The following is a 14,138-nucleotide window of genomic DNA, read 5'->3' as shown; positions in this document are numbered from 1 at the left end:
CGCTGCCTTGGAAGCGCTGTGAGCGTGCACCGCCACCCCGGAAGGATCGTGAGTGGGCACCGCCGCCTCGGAAGGCTTGTGAAAGGGGCAACGCTGCCTCGGAAGCCTTGTGAGCGGGTAACGCGGCCTCGGAAGCCTTGTGAGCGGGCAATGCCGCCTCGGAAGCCTTGTGAGCGTGCAACGCCGCCTCGGAAGCATTGTGAGTGTGCAACGCCGCCTCGGAAGCCTTGTGAGCGTGCACCGCCCCTTCAGGAGGATCGTGAGCGTGCACCGCCGCCTCGGAAGCCTTGTGAGCATGTACCGCCGCCTCGGAAGCCTTGTGAGCGTGCATCGCCGCCTCGGAAGCCTTGTGAGCGTGCACCGCCCCTTCAGGAGGATCGTGAGTGGGCACCGCCGCCTCGGAAGCCTTGTGAGCATGCACCGCCGCCTCGGAAGCCTTGTGAGTGTGCATTGCCGCCTCGGAAGCCTTGTGAGCGTGCACCGCCGCCTCGGAAGCCTTGTGAGCGGGCACCACAGCCTCGGAAGCCTTGTGAGCGAGCACCGCCCCTTCAGGAGGATTGTGAGCGGACACCGCCGCTTCGAAAGCCTTGTGAGCGGGCACTGCCGCCCCGGAAGGATCGTGAGCGGGCACCGCCGCCTCGGAAGCCTTGTGAGTGGGCAACGCCGCCTCAGAAGCCTTGTGAGCTGGCAATGCCACCTCGGAAGCCTTGTGAGCTGGCAATGCCGCCTCGGAAGCCTTGTGAGCGTGCACCGCCCCTTCAGGAAGATCGTGAGCATGCACCGCCGCCTCGGAAGCCTTTTGAGTATGCACCGCCGCCTCGGAAGCCTTGTGAGCGGGCACCGCCGCCTCGGAAGCCTTGTGAGCGGGCACCGCCCCTTCAGGAGGATTGTGAGCAGGCACCGCCACTTCAAAAGCCTTGTGAGCGGGCACCGCCGCTTCGGAAGCCTTGTGAGCGGGCAGGAGGCCAATGCGGGGCAGACAGAGCAGGAGGATCATGAGCAGACACTGCCGCCTCGGAAGCCTTGTGAGCATGCACCGCCCCTTCAGGAGGATCGTGAGCGTGCACTGCCGCCTCGGAAGCCTTGTGAGTGTGCACCGCCGCCTCGGAAGCCTTGTGAGCGTGCACCGCTGCCTCGGAAGCCTTGTGAGCGGACACCGCCGCCTCGGAAGCCTTGAGAGCGGGCACCGCCTTGGAAAGACCACGAGCAGACCACGCTGCTCGCACCGACATCAGCGGGGGATCCTGCATGCTGTGCATCAGCCTGAGACGCTCTGGAAATGCACGCAAATTACTGGGTGCGGCAGATGAGGTCTCTGACACCCCTTGGCTCGCAGCTTTGTCAGCCCTCACAGGGTGTGCTGCAGCTTCGGCAGGCACTGCCTGAGGCACCCCAGCCACCCTATCTGGGGAACGTGCCAGGCATTCAACAAATTCACCAAACGTCAGGTGGTCCAGCCCCCTCATCCTCCACCTGTTGAGGGGCTCCTCAAGGGCACTATTGAAGAGGTCCTTGAGGGCTGCATCATTGTACCCCAAACCCTCTGCTGCACCACCGAACCACAGGGCAAACTTCCTCATGTCAGTGCCCTGCTGACGGAGGGAGCTCAGGGCCTGGAACTGGAGGATGCGTTGGTAGAGGGGGCTGCTGACGTTAGAGGCTGGTGGATGGTGTGAGCCCATTCTCCGCTGAGTCCTCATTTGGCTGTTTCATTCTGTCACGGATTTTGGAAGAGACAAGAGGCGAGGACTCAAGTGCAGGAGAATGGTGAGTTCTTTAATAATAAAATGAAATAAAAACTGAACAAAAACCACCCCGAGGGGGAAAAACAGGCAGGCAGGCCGAGACTGCAAACACACACACAACGTCAAACATCTCACATTAAACATGAAATAACGAAACAGCACAGGACTGCAGACACCAGGAGAATAAATAGGGAGACAAACGAGGAGGACACAGGTGAAGTCACTGAAACAATAATGAGATAACAAGGAGGGCGGGGTCAGACAATAGACAGGAGAGCACATGGCACAAACCACAAACAACAAGCCATGTGCTCAAACAAACACACAGTGACATCTGGTGGCCAATAAGGGCACACCAGCAGGACATGACAGAAGCTCTTTCAAAAAGGCACTTTGGAAAACAAACGCGTGATACTTACTTTGTCTGGAGCTGACATTTATGCATGAAGCGTTGGTATTGATTCCTAAACATTTAGGGGATGTTACCAGTTTTTTAAAGCTCAGGTGAGGGGAGATTATGACTCCTATGTATGTCCTAACAGAGGGAGAATATGAAACAGCTCGTTTGGAGAGACTGTTCATGATTTATTGGTTTTATAAATATACCGAATTGCTGACTTTTCATCATCATTAATCCAGTCTTCTGTGTCACCTGATCCTTCAATGTATTGTCAACTTCAGAAACAATTGTGCTGCTTAATATTTTGTATTAATATTTTAAAATATTAATATTTTAATATAATCTGAGATATTTTTATAGGATTGATTGACTGAATGCTGGCAGATTATTATTCAAAATATAGAAATATCTTTTCATTTTAACATTATTGCTGAATAAAAGTTTTTGTTTTTTTTTTTCAAAAAAGAAAGGAAAAAATAAATGAGTAATAAAATAAGTGCTGTTCTTTTATTCTTCAAAAATCTTAATATTATCTTTTAAACGTAAAATAAAGTAAAGAACAGAGGAGCTTGAAAAACTGAACGTTAATCAGGCATAATGTTGTTACGTGTTTGTGTCTGTTTAGTTGCCTGTTTGCCCTTTTTTGATTCTGTTCCTGTTCACGTTAGTTCATTTGTCTCCTGTGGAGACGTTCCATTACAAATGGATTTTACTATTATTTTATTATTATTTTACAGCAACAGTCTCAGATCTAACAGACAGATCAGTGATGTGCTGTAGGCTACATTAAAAATGTAAAAGATAAAAACACAATAACCCCCAAATGTAAAAAAAAAATAAAAAATGTTTTCATAAAACTAAATGACATGATTATACCAATAAGCAACACAAACTTCACTAAAGGATTCCTTTCGGAGACATTTGTTATTTATATGTTAGAGACTTTTTATACTTTATCTTTTTACTTTTACAAAGAGTGTGATGACAAAATTGTCTAAAAAATATGTCTAAATTATTATATTTATATTTTATGTGCACATAATGCATATTGTATAAGTTAGCCGGGAAAAAGACAGACGCACTAAAAACTGCACCAAAAAAAAGGCAGATGCAGATGTCATGTCTAATGAGAAGAGTGAATGAAGGTCAAGTAAATTGAGCATTCGTTCACACACTGCACTGGGCCTTGTGAGTAGCGTGTTATGATACGTGTTAGCAAAAAAAAGAAAGGAAAAATAAATTCACTGCTACACGTGAATCACACGTGACGTATGGCTGGACACTTCACTGCCACGCGTGATTTACATGATGTCTGCGTGACATCTACATCACGTCTACACCTCGTCTGTGTCTTAAATTGACTGGATTGAATAGCAAAACAAATGTCAGTGAGACCTTCAGTGAGACGAGTGCATGTTACAACGTCATATTAAAGAGCCGGACAGAACGTCATAGTTGGGATGCTTTCACACTAAAGCCTCACGTGTGACCCACATCTCTGAGTTTAACCGGTGTTGGTGTGTTCGACTAGCTATAGAGAGCAGACTGCTCCGTACGCTTTCAAATCGCTCTCGCAGATGTCAAACACTGATTGATCTGCAGCACGTCGCTTCAAGTTGAACACACCTAGTGCTGTAGGCATATTGGCTCACTGACGTTGACAAGATTAACACCTTAGGTATCGAATTTTGGTGCCTAAAAAGTACCGAACTTGATACCCAGCCCTAACGCACAGTATGGCTGAATTAAAATCCCATGACAGGCCTTCCTTTGGTCTTCCCTTTCAGCTGAAACAAAGATAAATATATACACATATACAATATAATGTGTTCAACAAAACCTCTGAAGGGTTAAACCTTTGAAGGACTTGTTCAGCCTCTTTGGCAGCTTCTTCAAGACCAGCATTGGGAGCTTCGAGTTCAAGTTCCCTGTTAATTCTAGCAGTTTTCTGACAGAATAGGTCAAAATTTGATTCTGAGTTTTCAAAATATGCCATGATGAACCACAGAAAGAGAGGCTACTATGTGTAAATGAATTACGGATTACAGTTTGGGAAAATAAGAAAGGAAAAGCTGAGAGAGAGACAAACTTTAAAAGAGATTGCTTCTTAAAAGAGCTGCTGGAGTATGTGATCTGATGTTACTGCAAGACAGGAAAAAAATATATATATGGTTACTGAGGTAAACTCATAGTAAGTATTGTGCTTTATCTACAAATACCACAGTACACTTATGGTGGGAGAAAGGGGGTAAGGTTGGGGTAATTTGACCCGAGTAGAGCCAATAGTTAAGATGCAACATCTGGATGTAAAATGACCATCTGCGAAATAAAATAATAATTTAAAAACTAATTTAATAATTTCCTTTTATATAACATATCTTTTCATTAATTTAACTTTAACAACATAAAACCAACCAAATGAAGTTTACATTTCAATATTTAATTGTTTGCATTTTATTTGCATTTTTGCAGAGAGTTTATTGGCTATTAGCAACTACAGGTGGAAATATACATCTGATTATAATTTGATGAAAAGCATTGTCTGGTTCTAATCAGAGAAGGATTTGGCGCACTTGTACACTGTCCCTATCAAATAAACTACAACTAACATGTATACATGATAAACTAACTCACTAAATATCACTTTTAAATACCAGTTTATAATTCAGAGATTTAATTTAACTACAGTGCCTTATGGTGGGGTAAGTTATAGTTCTGGCTCAATTTACCCCACAACATGTGGCTTATTTTGCCCCATAGATGCTATTTTGGAAAAAATAAGATTTCAGGCTAATATTTAGCTAAACAATTTGCATGGTTTTATATGTTGCTAAATCACCTATATGTATCATGACTATTTTAGACCTGGATAAATTTGCTTTGATTTAACAACCATTACATCTGTTATGAAAAAATTACTTTGACAAGCCAAAAACAGTTTTTAAAGTAATTGGGTGCCTTTCATTCCCCCCATGTGTTTCTCCTTTTCACAGTCTGGCAGAAATGATGGGTGGTTCCAAATTACATGGTCACATGACAGTAAAAGTGTACAGTTGCCAAGATAACGTGGGTGGGTCAACTTACCCCACTCTCCCCTACTTCCATAGAAGATAAGGCAGAAGCAGGCTCAGAGAGTGAGGGAGTGCCCACTCTTATAAAACATCTTAAATAAATAAATAAATAAACCTCTTAAAGCAGCCAAAGGTGGTTTGTTGGTCTTCCCGGCGTTATACAAACCACACAGTGTATATGAATGTTATACACATTCAATGTCATGAAGAAATGCAGAAAAACGAAAAAAATAGATATCAAACAATCTGTGCTTAACCTCTATATGTATATTTCATACTGAGTTATTGAATTTTTCCTAATTTTGGAATGAAAAACTTTTTTAATGATGACTTATAATCATTTATAGACATACAAGGTTGTTAATTGATGGTATTTGCTTCTTTTGAAACCATCAGTCTGCATTATTTCAACTTATTTTTAAAATACTCATTTTACAGAAGAATCAGTGGTGGAAAACTACATTACCCACAATGCTGTACAGCAAATTCCACCAATCAGAGAGTCGAACAAGCCAAACATGCTGAAAGCAGGGCTCTTTATCTCCACCCACTTCCATCTATTATTACAAAAGTGGGAACCATCATTTATAAACGTAAAGTGCACGGCTTCCAGTATTCCAGTGTCTGCTTACAGTTATATTTGCTGTGGAAAACAGCTTGTTATGCTGCTTGACTTTGCAAACTGGTGTGCATTTGTTATCATATTACTTTAATGTATTATTATAAACCCTAAAGCCCTGAGACCAGTGACAGACAGTCCTTCATTACAATCATTTGAGCAAACGCTATGAATCTTTAAATCTAAGCCTCAATGAGTCCACAGGCCTGTAGCACTTTAGAAACGGCCGGTATAAGATCACTGGCATAGTCCCAGAGATGATCATCTCTTACAAGGTTTGTGTCGGGTGAGTATGTATAGTTTTTAAAGTGGTACATGCGAGCGATGTCATTATTCACCCGGAGAGTGGGCATTCTGTTCACACTGGCCAGCAAGCCATGGACTGTAGCCCTCAACACCAGCTGAGGATTTACTATAATCTTGTAATTGTTGAAAGTATTAGGGCGGTTGGGTTCTCGGTCGATATAATTTAAAATATTCACTCCCTGTAAGTTTTTCCATTTGTTTTGCTCATAATCTGCGTGAGCCTTTGCTGTGAACGGGAACTGGTTATTCTCAAACTCAAAGCCCACATCAGAACCGTACATGCGCTCAAGCTCAGGCAACATCTCCGTCCAGGTTTTCACTTTGAGAGGCAGAATGAGTTCATCCATGTCTTGTAGCGCCACATAGCGACTTTGGTACATGTAACGATAAACACAGTCGTTAAGCGCAGGGATTTGCCCAAAGTACTGCAGCTGACCTGGCGACTTATTTATATTCCAGCCACGAGACACTTTAATGTGATTTTTAATCGTCCACGGAATGATCTCCACGAAACCAGTTCTCTCATAATAGTCCAGAACCTTCTGTGTGTCTGAATCACAGTTGGTTTTATATATCACCACCCTTTGAGCACCAAGCAGTCTGAACATCTCTATGGACTGGACTAGATTCAGCACACTCTTGTAGTCATACATGACAGAGATGCAGATTGTGAACTCATACGGGAAGGTTGTTGGAACATCTCTGTTTCTAACAGGTTGGAAGGATGTTATACTCTCTGAGACTCCACTGGCTGTGATTGCAACATGCGTCGGTGTCAAACATGTGCTTTTGATTGGACACGTGATGGTAGCAGTGCCGTATTCAAAGTTAAAGTGGTCTTCATGAATTGAGTATTGAGCTGATAACGTCACAGTTGTCCCGTTGCAGCACATCACACAGCTGAACGTCGCCTGCTCACTTCGAAGAACAATGGCAATCGTCTTTATTTGTTTCTCATCAAAACGATGGTCCATGTAAGAGCCGATCACGTATGTGTTAAGGTGGCCAACTTTAATCACAGGCCCGTCCTTCACTTGAACACCACATGCCTTTGCAGACGGAGGACTGGTGGATGTGGAGATGTGTGGTGTTTGGAGGGTTGGTAAATGAGGGAAGGAAGGATGAGTTGGCGGGCCAGAGTATTCAGGTTTGCCTTTATAATGTGTTTTAAAGTAATCTTGTAAATAAATTAAGAAAATAAGTAAAACCGCAAATAATAAGCAAAAAATAAAAAAGATCTTCAATGCACGGGTCGTCTTCTTAGAAGGCTTTGCTTCTGATTCACTCTTTAGTCGTTCATATTTCACATCGCATTTCCCTAAAGAAAGAAAAACACAAATTGTAAGGTTGTTTCTATTAAAGCAACAAAATTGAACATTTGAATTTAATATCATTACTTTCAATCCACTTACACGTGTGAATGCTTACTTAAAGGGTTAGTTCACCCCAAAATGCAAATTCTGTCATTATTTACTCACCCTCGTGTCGTTCCAAACCCGTAAGACCTTCGTTCATCTTTGGAACACAAATTAAGATATTTTGATGAAATCGGAGAGCTATCTGACCCTCCATGGACAGCAACGCTACTGAAATGTTCCCAGGTCCAGAAACGTAGTAAATACACCGGAAAAACAGTCCATGTGAAATCAGTGGCTCAACTTCAGTTTTGCGATGCTATGAGAATACTTTTTTTGCACAAAGAAAAGAAAAATAACAATATACTCAACCATTATCCTCCCCCGAGTTATGTCTTCCGCCATTTAGGAGAGTACCCAAGAACGTATTTGATGTAATCAGCGTTGTTTACGTTCAGGGGGAAAGTGTGCGCATGAACGAAAGCTGCATAATAAGTGTTGTTTACGCTTAGGCAAAAGCGTGCGTATGCATTGTGATTCTCTCTAAAATGACGACATAACTCGGGGGAGAAGAAGGGTAACTTTTCTGGACCTGGGAACATTTCAGTAGTGTTGCTGTCCATGGAGGGTCAGATAGCTCTCCGATTTCATCAAAAATACCTTAATTTGTGTTCCAAAGATGAACGAAGGTCTTACGGGTTTGGAACGACATGAGGGTGAGTAATTAACATAATTTTAATTTTGGGGTGAACTAACCCTTCAATCCATTTGTGTTGGAACTGTATGAATAAATTTTATTTAATTGACTAAAACTGAGCAGTCCATTTTTTAGTTCCAAGCATGCTTTGCCTAAGAATGAATTGCGAGAATAAAGGTCACTTCATACTGAGTCCAAAATTTTCACACGTTAAAAAAGAAATGCTACCTCACATTGTGTTAATCACGTTTGCACACTGCCTCCGAAACTTCCATCCATCAAAAAAAAAATAGGATCAGGTTTGATTTTCTGCATTTTCACATCCGTAGCCTGCATTTGGATAGGAAAGGATGGGGAATACGAAAGAAACACCTCGGAAAAAGCGCATTAAAAAATTTTGGACTGCAATGACCTTAAAGCTGCATCCGTAATCGCATACTTCCCTACTAGCCTATATATAGTTTGCGAAAAACAGTGTGCAAGGCAAGTAGTATATCCGAGTTCATAATATTCAAAGTACAGTAGGTGAAAAGTACCTGGATGACCTACAACTTCCGTGTGTACTCGATGAACACTTTACTATAGAGGATTTGGGGAACAAGTGGTCTAATGGTTAGAGAGTCGGACTCGTAATCCAAAGGTTGCGGGTTTGAGTCTCGGGCCGGCAGGGATTGTACTTGGACAGTACGCGATTTTGGACACACTATGTTGGAATAAAGGGTTAATAGGGACTCATTTTCAACCCTGGAGTTTCATGCTTTAAACCGGCCCACTTTAGTTGATGACTGACTGTATTTACATTTATGCATTTAGCAGACGCTTTTATCCAAAGCGACTTACATTTGCATTCAAGTTACAGTTTTTACATTTAAACCTCTGCATTAGCTTTCTTTTTTTTATTATGGCATTTCATCACTGCCTTTGCGCTTTCTATTATACATTTTTATCTATAATTTTTTGTAAAAATCGCCGGCCGAATTACCTACTGTTTTTTTTGACAAACACCAATGATCGTGTGGCAATTTAATTTCTGTCCGAATCCACATCTCTGAGTTTACAAGAAGACATAGATTCAAAATTCAGTCTTTTTGAGCACTCCAGAACACCTTGTAAGGTAACATTGTACTTCGGTGTAATTTGCATGTATATTTAGTTCTGAAATGCTGGAAAGTATTTAAAAGAACAATACTTAATTACTGCTCCACCACAGCAACTTGGAGCAGAAAGAGAAGAAAGAGCACATCAACATTCGAAATGGGTCTTTATTATGGCAGCTGCAGTATATATATATATATATATATATATATATATATATATATATATATATATATACACACACACACGCGCACACACACACACACACACACACATATATATATATATATATATATACACGCGCACGCACACACACATATATATATATATATATATATATACATATACACACACACACACACACAACTATAGCGCGTCAATTTTCCTATTTTTAAACATATATAAATAATCAAATAACAAATTGAATTATTTATATGTTCAAACATATATGTTTTATTACTGAGGTGATATGTAAATTAATTTTTTACAGACATCCATATGAGAAACAATTACCATCCGAATCGGCCTTCTGTCCCTTCTCTACAGTATCTCTCTTGTGGGTAAGCAGTAACTGAGTACTGATAACGCCTAGTAAAATAGAAGTAATTCAAATTCAAAATACATTTATTTCATACTAAGTATAGTTCAGCTCTGTTAATATCCTTACTGACATATTGCTCAAGACTTACTGATATAAAAATTATAATTAAACTTTATTTGGACTACTGCTTGTGCATTATGCACATTTCTCAATATTATGCCTAAAATGTTTTAATGTCACTATTAATGAGGATTGTATGATCTTTCAATAATATCGGTCTTTAAATGCAATATATTTAAAGTGTGTATATTTCAGTATATTTTTATTTGGACTTCAGCACAATTAAAGTGCATTAAGCAAAATTTAAAATTGTTCCAATTTTAAGTATACCAGTTTAGTATACTAAAAGTACATTTTCAGGGTATTTTCATTAAGTACATAAACATATAAATAGCATGAAAAATACATTTTAGTATATTTATTTTTCATTAGGGACATACCATTAGAATGTAAGGTATTGGCAAACCCACTAGCTAGCTACACCTCACTGACCATGAATTCTGGATATGTCCTTTTCTCCCTCATCATCCAGCTCTTTGTCACAAAATAAGATTAATAGTACATCTTCAGCAGTAAAAACCGTTTTCTTCTCATGGTGTCAGCCATTTTGACTCAATTGCTATCCACAGGCTTTAGACACAATACATTTCTCAGTTCCCTGTACTTGCGAACTGGCTTATGTTCAGTGTTAAGTATTTTGGTTTCTAATGAATACGTCCAAAATTATTAAGAATTCACTTGTGTCCTTTTGGCAGTAGAAAGAGCTCGTCAAGAGCTTGAATTTATAGACTATAGCCTATAACCAGTTCACCCAAAATGTCATTTAAGGGTTTCTCACCGCTAGAAAAAAAAAAAAAAAAAAACACGTCAAGAGAAAGAAAACGATAGCAACTTTCGCCCAGTTCAACCAAACTCAACCCTAAATTAAATCCTTAAAAAATGACATAACAATAAAAAAGAATATAGCCTGCTGTAGCGTAAGTTCTGCAAGAAGGCACACACTTAACGGTATGTGCTTCCTGTTCTCAGAGGGTTTATAAGAGATATTTATAAAGTTACTGCCGCCATATAGCAAGCATATATATATATATATATATATATATATATATATATATATATATATATTAATTTGAATTCTGTAATTGATTATTAGTGCAAGAATTGGTTTTAAAACAATAAGCAAATAAACTAAAAAAAAGAATGAAACTGAAAGTAAGCTATTTAGGCAAAGTGCAACTTTATAGGCTATCTAGATCAGGACAGTTAGGCTAAAAAGGAAATGTCAGACAAAAGATAACAAAGAAACATTTACAGCAGCTACCTACCTCTCGAAAACATTCCGGCAGAACTGAGAAGCATGCATCAAAAAAAAACACAATGCTTAAAATCCATGAAGCATTTCACTACAATATCCTGCGCGAGTTTACAAACAGTCTCATCTGCCGTCAGAAGTTTGCATTTGCTTCTTCTTTTGCCCTGCTATGTCCTTTTATATATTTAACGGTCTTGAAGTGGGCGCAGTTGAGAAATGTTGCTCCAGTTTGTCTGCTATGATGTGCTCGTGTTGATTGAGCTGGGTTGAGCAACACAGGTCTGACTCAGTCAAATATTTTAAAAAAAAAGAAAAAAAGAGAGGAAATGTACAGGAGGCTACAAAGCGCTCCAGGACTTGCCCAAATGTACTGAAAGAGTTACTGATTTTAACTAGATTAAGTGTTTTAATAAGTTACCTTTTTCTCTGTGCTTATTCTGCAAAAATAAATAGAGAACCAATGTCCTGAATTAGCCTGAATTCACCCTCTGAATAAACTTAATTTGAAGATCTGTATTTTCCATTCAGATTATTTTAAAGTGTTCCAATGATTTTATTAAACATTAACCTGCCTGTTATTAACTGGCCTTTAGAAAAGTGATTGTTATTCTATATTGTCCTATTTGGGATTAAAATTACATAGAAAATACAATAAATTGGATTGGATTGGATTGGATTCAATTTATTGTCATTGCACATGTAGGTACAAGGCAACGAAATGCAATAGAGAAGAAGAATACAGCACAACATGAGGAAAGAAAGGAGAAAAAAAAAATCCTCACACTATGCTCCTAAACGGCAGTACAGTGTGAGAACAGACAAAAACCAAAGCATAGAGCACAATCAATACAGGAACACACAACTTGCAGTAGGGTGAGAGTAATCCAGTTCAGACGAACAGCCATCCGGTCTGCAGCCATTACAGCGCCAACACAGACCCGTTTATCAGACTGACGGGAAGAAGCGGCAAAGGAGTTGGATGGGGGTAATGGGAGGTGAATGAATATCTGTATGTATGAGCGTATGAGTGTGTGTATGTGTAAGTTCGTGTGCCAAGAGATCCGCCGCGCTGGCATTCCAAACAAGTTGTCTCAGTCCGCAGATTTTTGGTGCGACATAGCAATTGCCATGGAAACGACCTTGGCCGGAACCCAAACGCTCGACAATCACAAGGTGTCTGTTGAGGGGGGAGGGAAGAAAGAGCATCTCCCTGCAGCATTCATCCGGGGAGTTAGATTCCAGAGCAACCTTGCCAAGCTGTTCTGTTGTTTTGGGAAGCCGAAAAGAGATAAGATTATTTGGTCTTTGGGCGAACAGCTGCCTTCAAATTTCACAGCTATTCTCATTGTCCATTCTGGTCTCCTTGTCCATCAATTTTCCTTTCCAAAGCCGAGAGCTTAGCCGTGATCGAATCCATATTGCTGTTAATAGTCTCTGTCTCAGAGCCGACCGCTCTGCCCACTGCTTCAATCATGACGGGCAGCCTTGTGAGGTTTTGGACAGCTGTTCCCATCTCCTGAATTCTCCGATAACAGGGCAAAGCCTAATCCAATCAGCAGAAACCCAGTTATCATGGTTCCGAATAGGTAGATGCCTTCAATGTCCTCCACGGAAAGAGCCACCAGACACACGACCCGTCACCTCTCCCATGCGTCCATCGTGTAGCCAGCTGCGAAAGTCCCAGCAGGACACTTGGGTTCTCCCGATCCCAAACTTCTAGTCGAGAAGATGGTGTCAATTGCGTTAAGAGACCAGTTGATCAGATCCATAATTTCGGTTTTGTAGAATAGTGCAGAGAGAGTCTCTTACGTGTTAGACAAGGACAAGACGAGAGAGCAAGCAGGGGAGATAAGCGTAGGGAGAGGAAGAAAATGTGACCGCCTTCGCTGAGAGCCAAACGAGAGTAAATAAATAAAATGATAATAATAATAAAAAAAAAAATACATAAATAAGAGGCTGGTGTATATTGCTTTGTGAACAACAAACAGAGGATGCTCTTTAAAATTCATTGCATTTTATGGTATCTAAGAAACATAAGTAATATACCATTTTTCATGGAGCACATTGTAAGTATTTTATAATGTAATTTAATTACGGTTAATATTAAGTTTATTGAGAAAAAAAACAGCCTACAGTTTACTCTAGTGACTCTAGTCTTCCAACTATTTTGTAATATTTAGAAAGAAAATTGTGTAAGCAATTATAAACAGCAAACTTAAAAAAGAAATGTCTATTTTTCCTATTCATTTTCAAATATGTATCAGGTTACATCATTGTTTGCCAGTAGGTGGCGACGAGTGAATGTCTTTATGAGTGAGTCATTGAATCATTAATTTAAACGATTAATTTATTCAGGAACAACTGAATGAATCATTGAACGAAATGCTACGGTTTGACGAGACGGCAGGAACTATTTCACTGGCGAAGCAAAAACAGCCAAGCTAACTAGCAATGTGTTAAAAATGTAAGTTGCTCTATGTTAACTTCTTGTTCATTTAACTGTTAGGCCTATCACAGCTATGTCATGATCACACTGTTTTTTTAGGATCATCACCTGAGACAGCATCAGCCCTGTTGCTTGTTATTGCTTTATGTGCTTCAAGCGAGGTCTTGAATATCGTAATTACGATTTTCAAGTAAATGAATGACCAAACAACGTCGTATTTACAAGTGGAAAACTCTTGAGTTCATCGCTGAGCCTGAAATTGTACGTGAAAAGAGTAGTAGGCCTATGTCGAAACCTCACGATTTATAAAAGTGTAGGTGAGAAATCCCCAGATGTCCTACTGCTTCAGCCCAAATTCTGAAGTGCTCAAGGCTAAGGGATACACCAAAAATTACTGGGCATGTACACATCAATATAATGTAATTATTCTCACACAGTACAACAGTTGTAATTACTATAATGAATTGTTTTTGCATTATTGTTAGCGGTAG

The 14,138-nt window shown here is 40.3% G+C and overlaps 1 protein-coding gene across 1 annotated transcript; it reads right to left on the bottom strand.

Moving 5' to 3' along the window:
- Nucleotides 1-2,609: 2,609 nt before the first annotated feature.
- On the bottom strand, nucleotides 2,610-11,484 carry LOC306843348 (uncharacterized protein). The gene is made up of 2 exons (XM_079374779.1): nucleotides 11,215-11,484; nucleotides 2,610-7,459 (listed from the first exon to the last, which is right to left on the bottom strand). The coding sequence occupies exons 1-2, from the start codon at nucleotides 11,246-11,248 to the stop codon at nucleotides 6,018-6,020; spliced, it is 1,476 nt and encodes a 491-aa protein (XP_079230905.1). The 5' UTR covers nucleotides 11,249-11,484; the 3' UTR covers nucleotides 2,610-6,017.
- Between the last annotated feature and the right edge of the window lie 2,654 nt (nucleotides 11,485-14,138).

This window comes from Barbus barbus (assembly GCF_936440315.1).
Source record: "Barbus barbus genome assembly, chromosome: 23".
Lineage (NCBI taxonomy): Eukaryota > Metazoa > Chordata > Actinopteri > Cypriniformes > Cyprinidae > Barbus > Barbus barbus.
The sequence above is the reverse complement of the archived record's forward strand: the minus strand, read 5'-3'. Positions and strand labels throughout refer to the sequence as shown.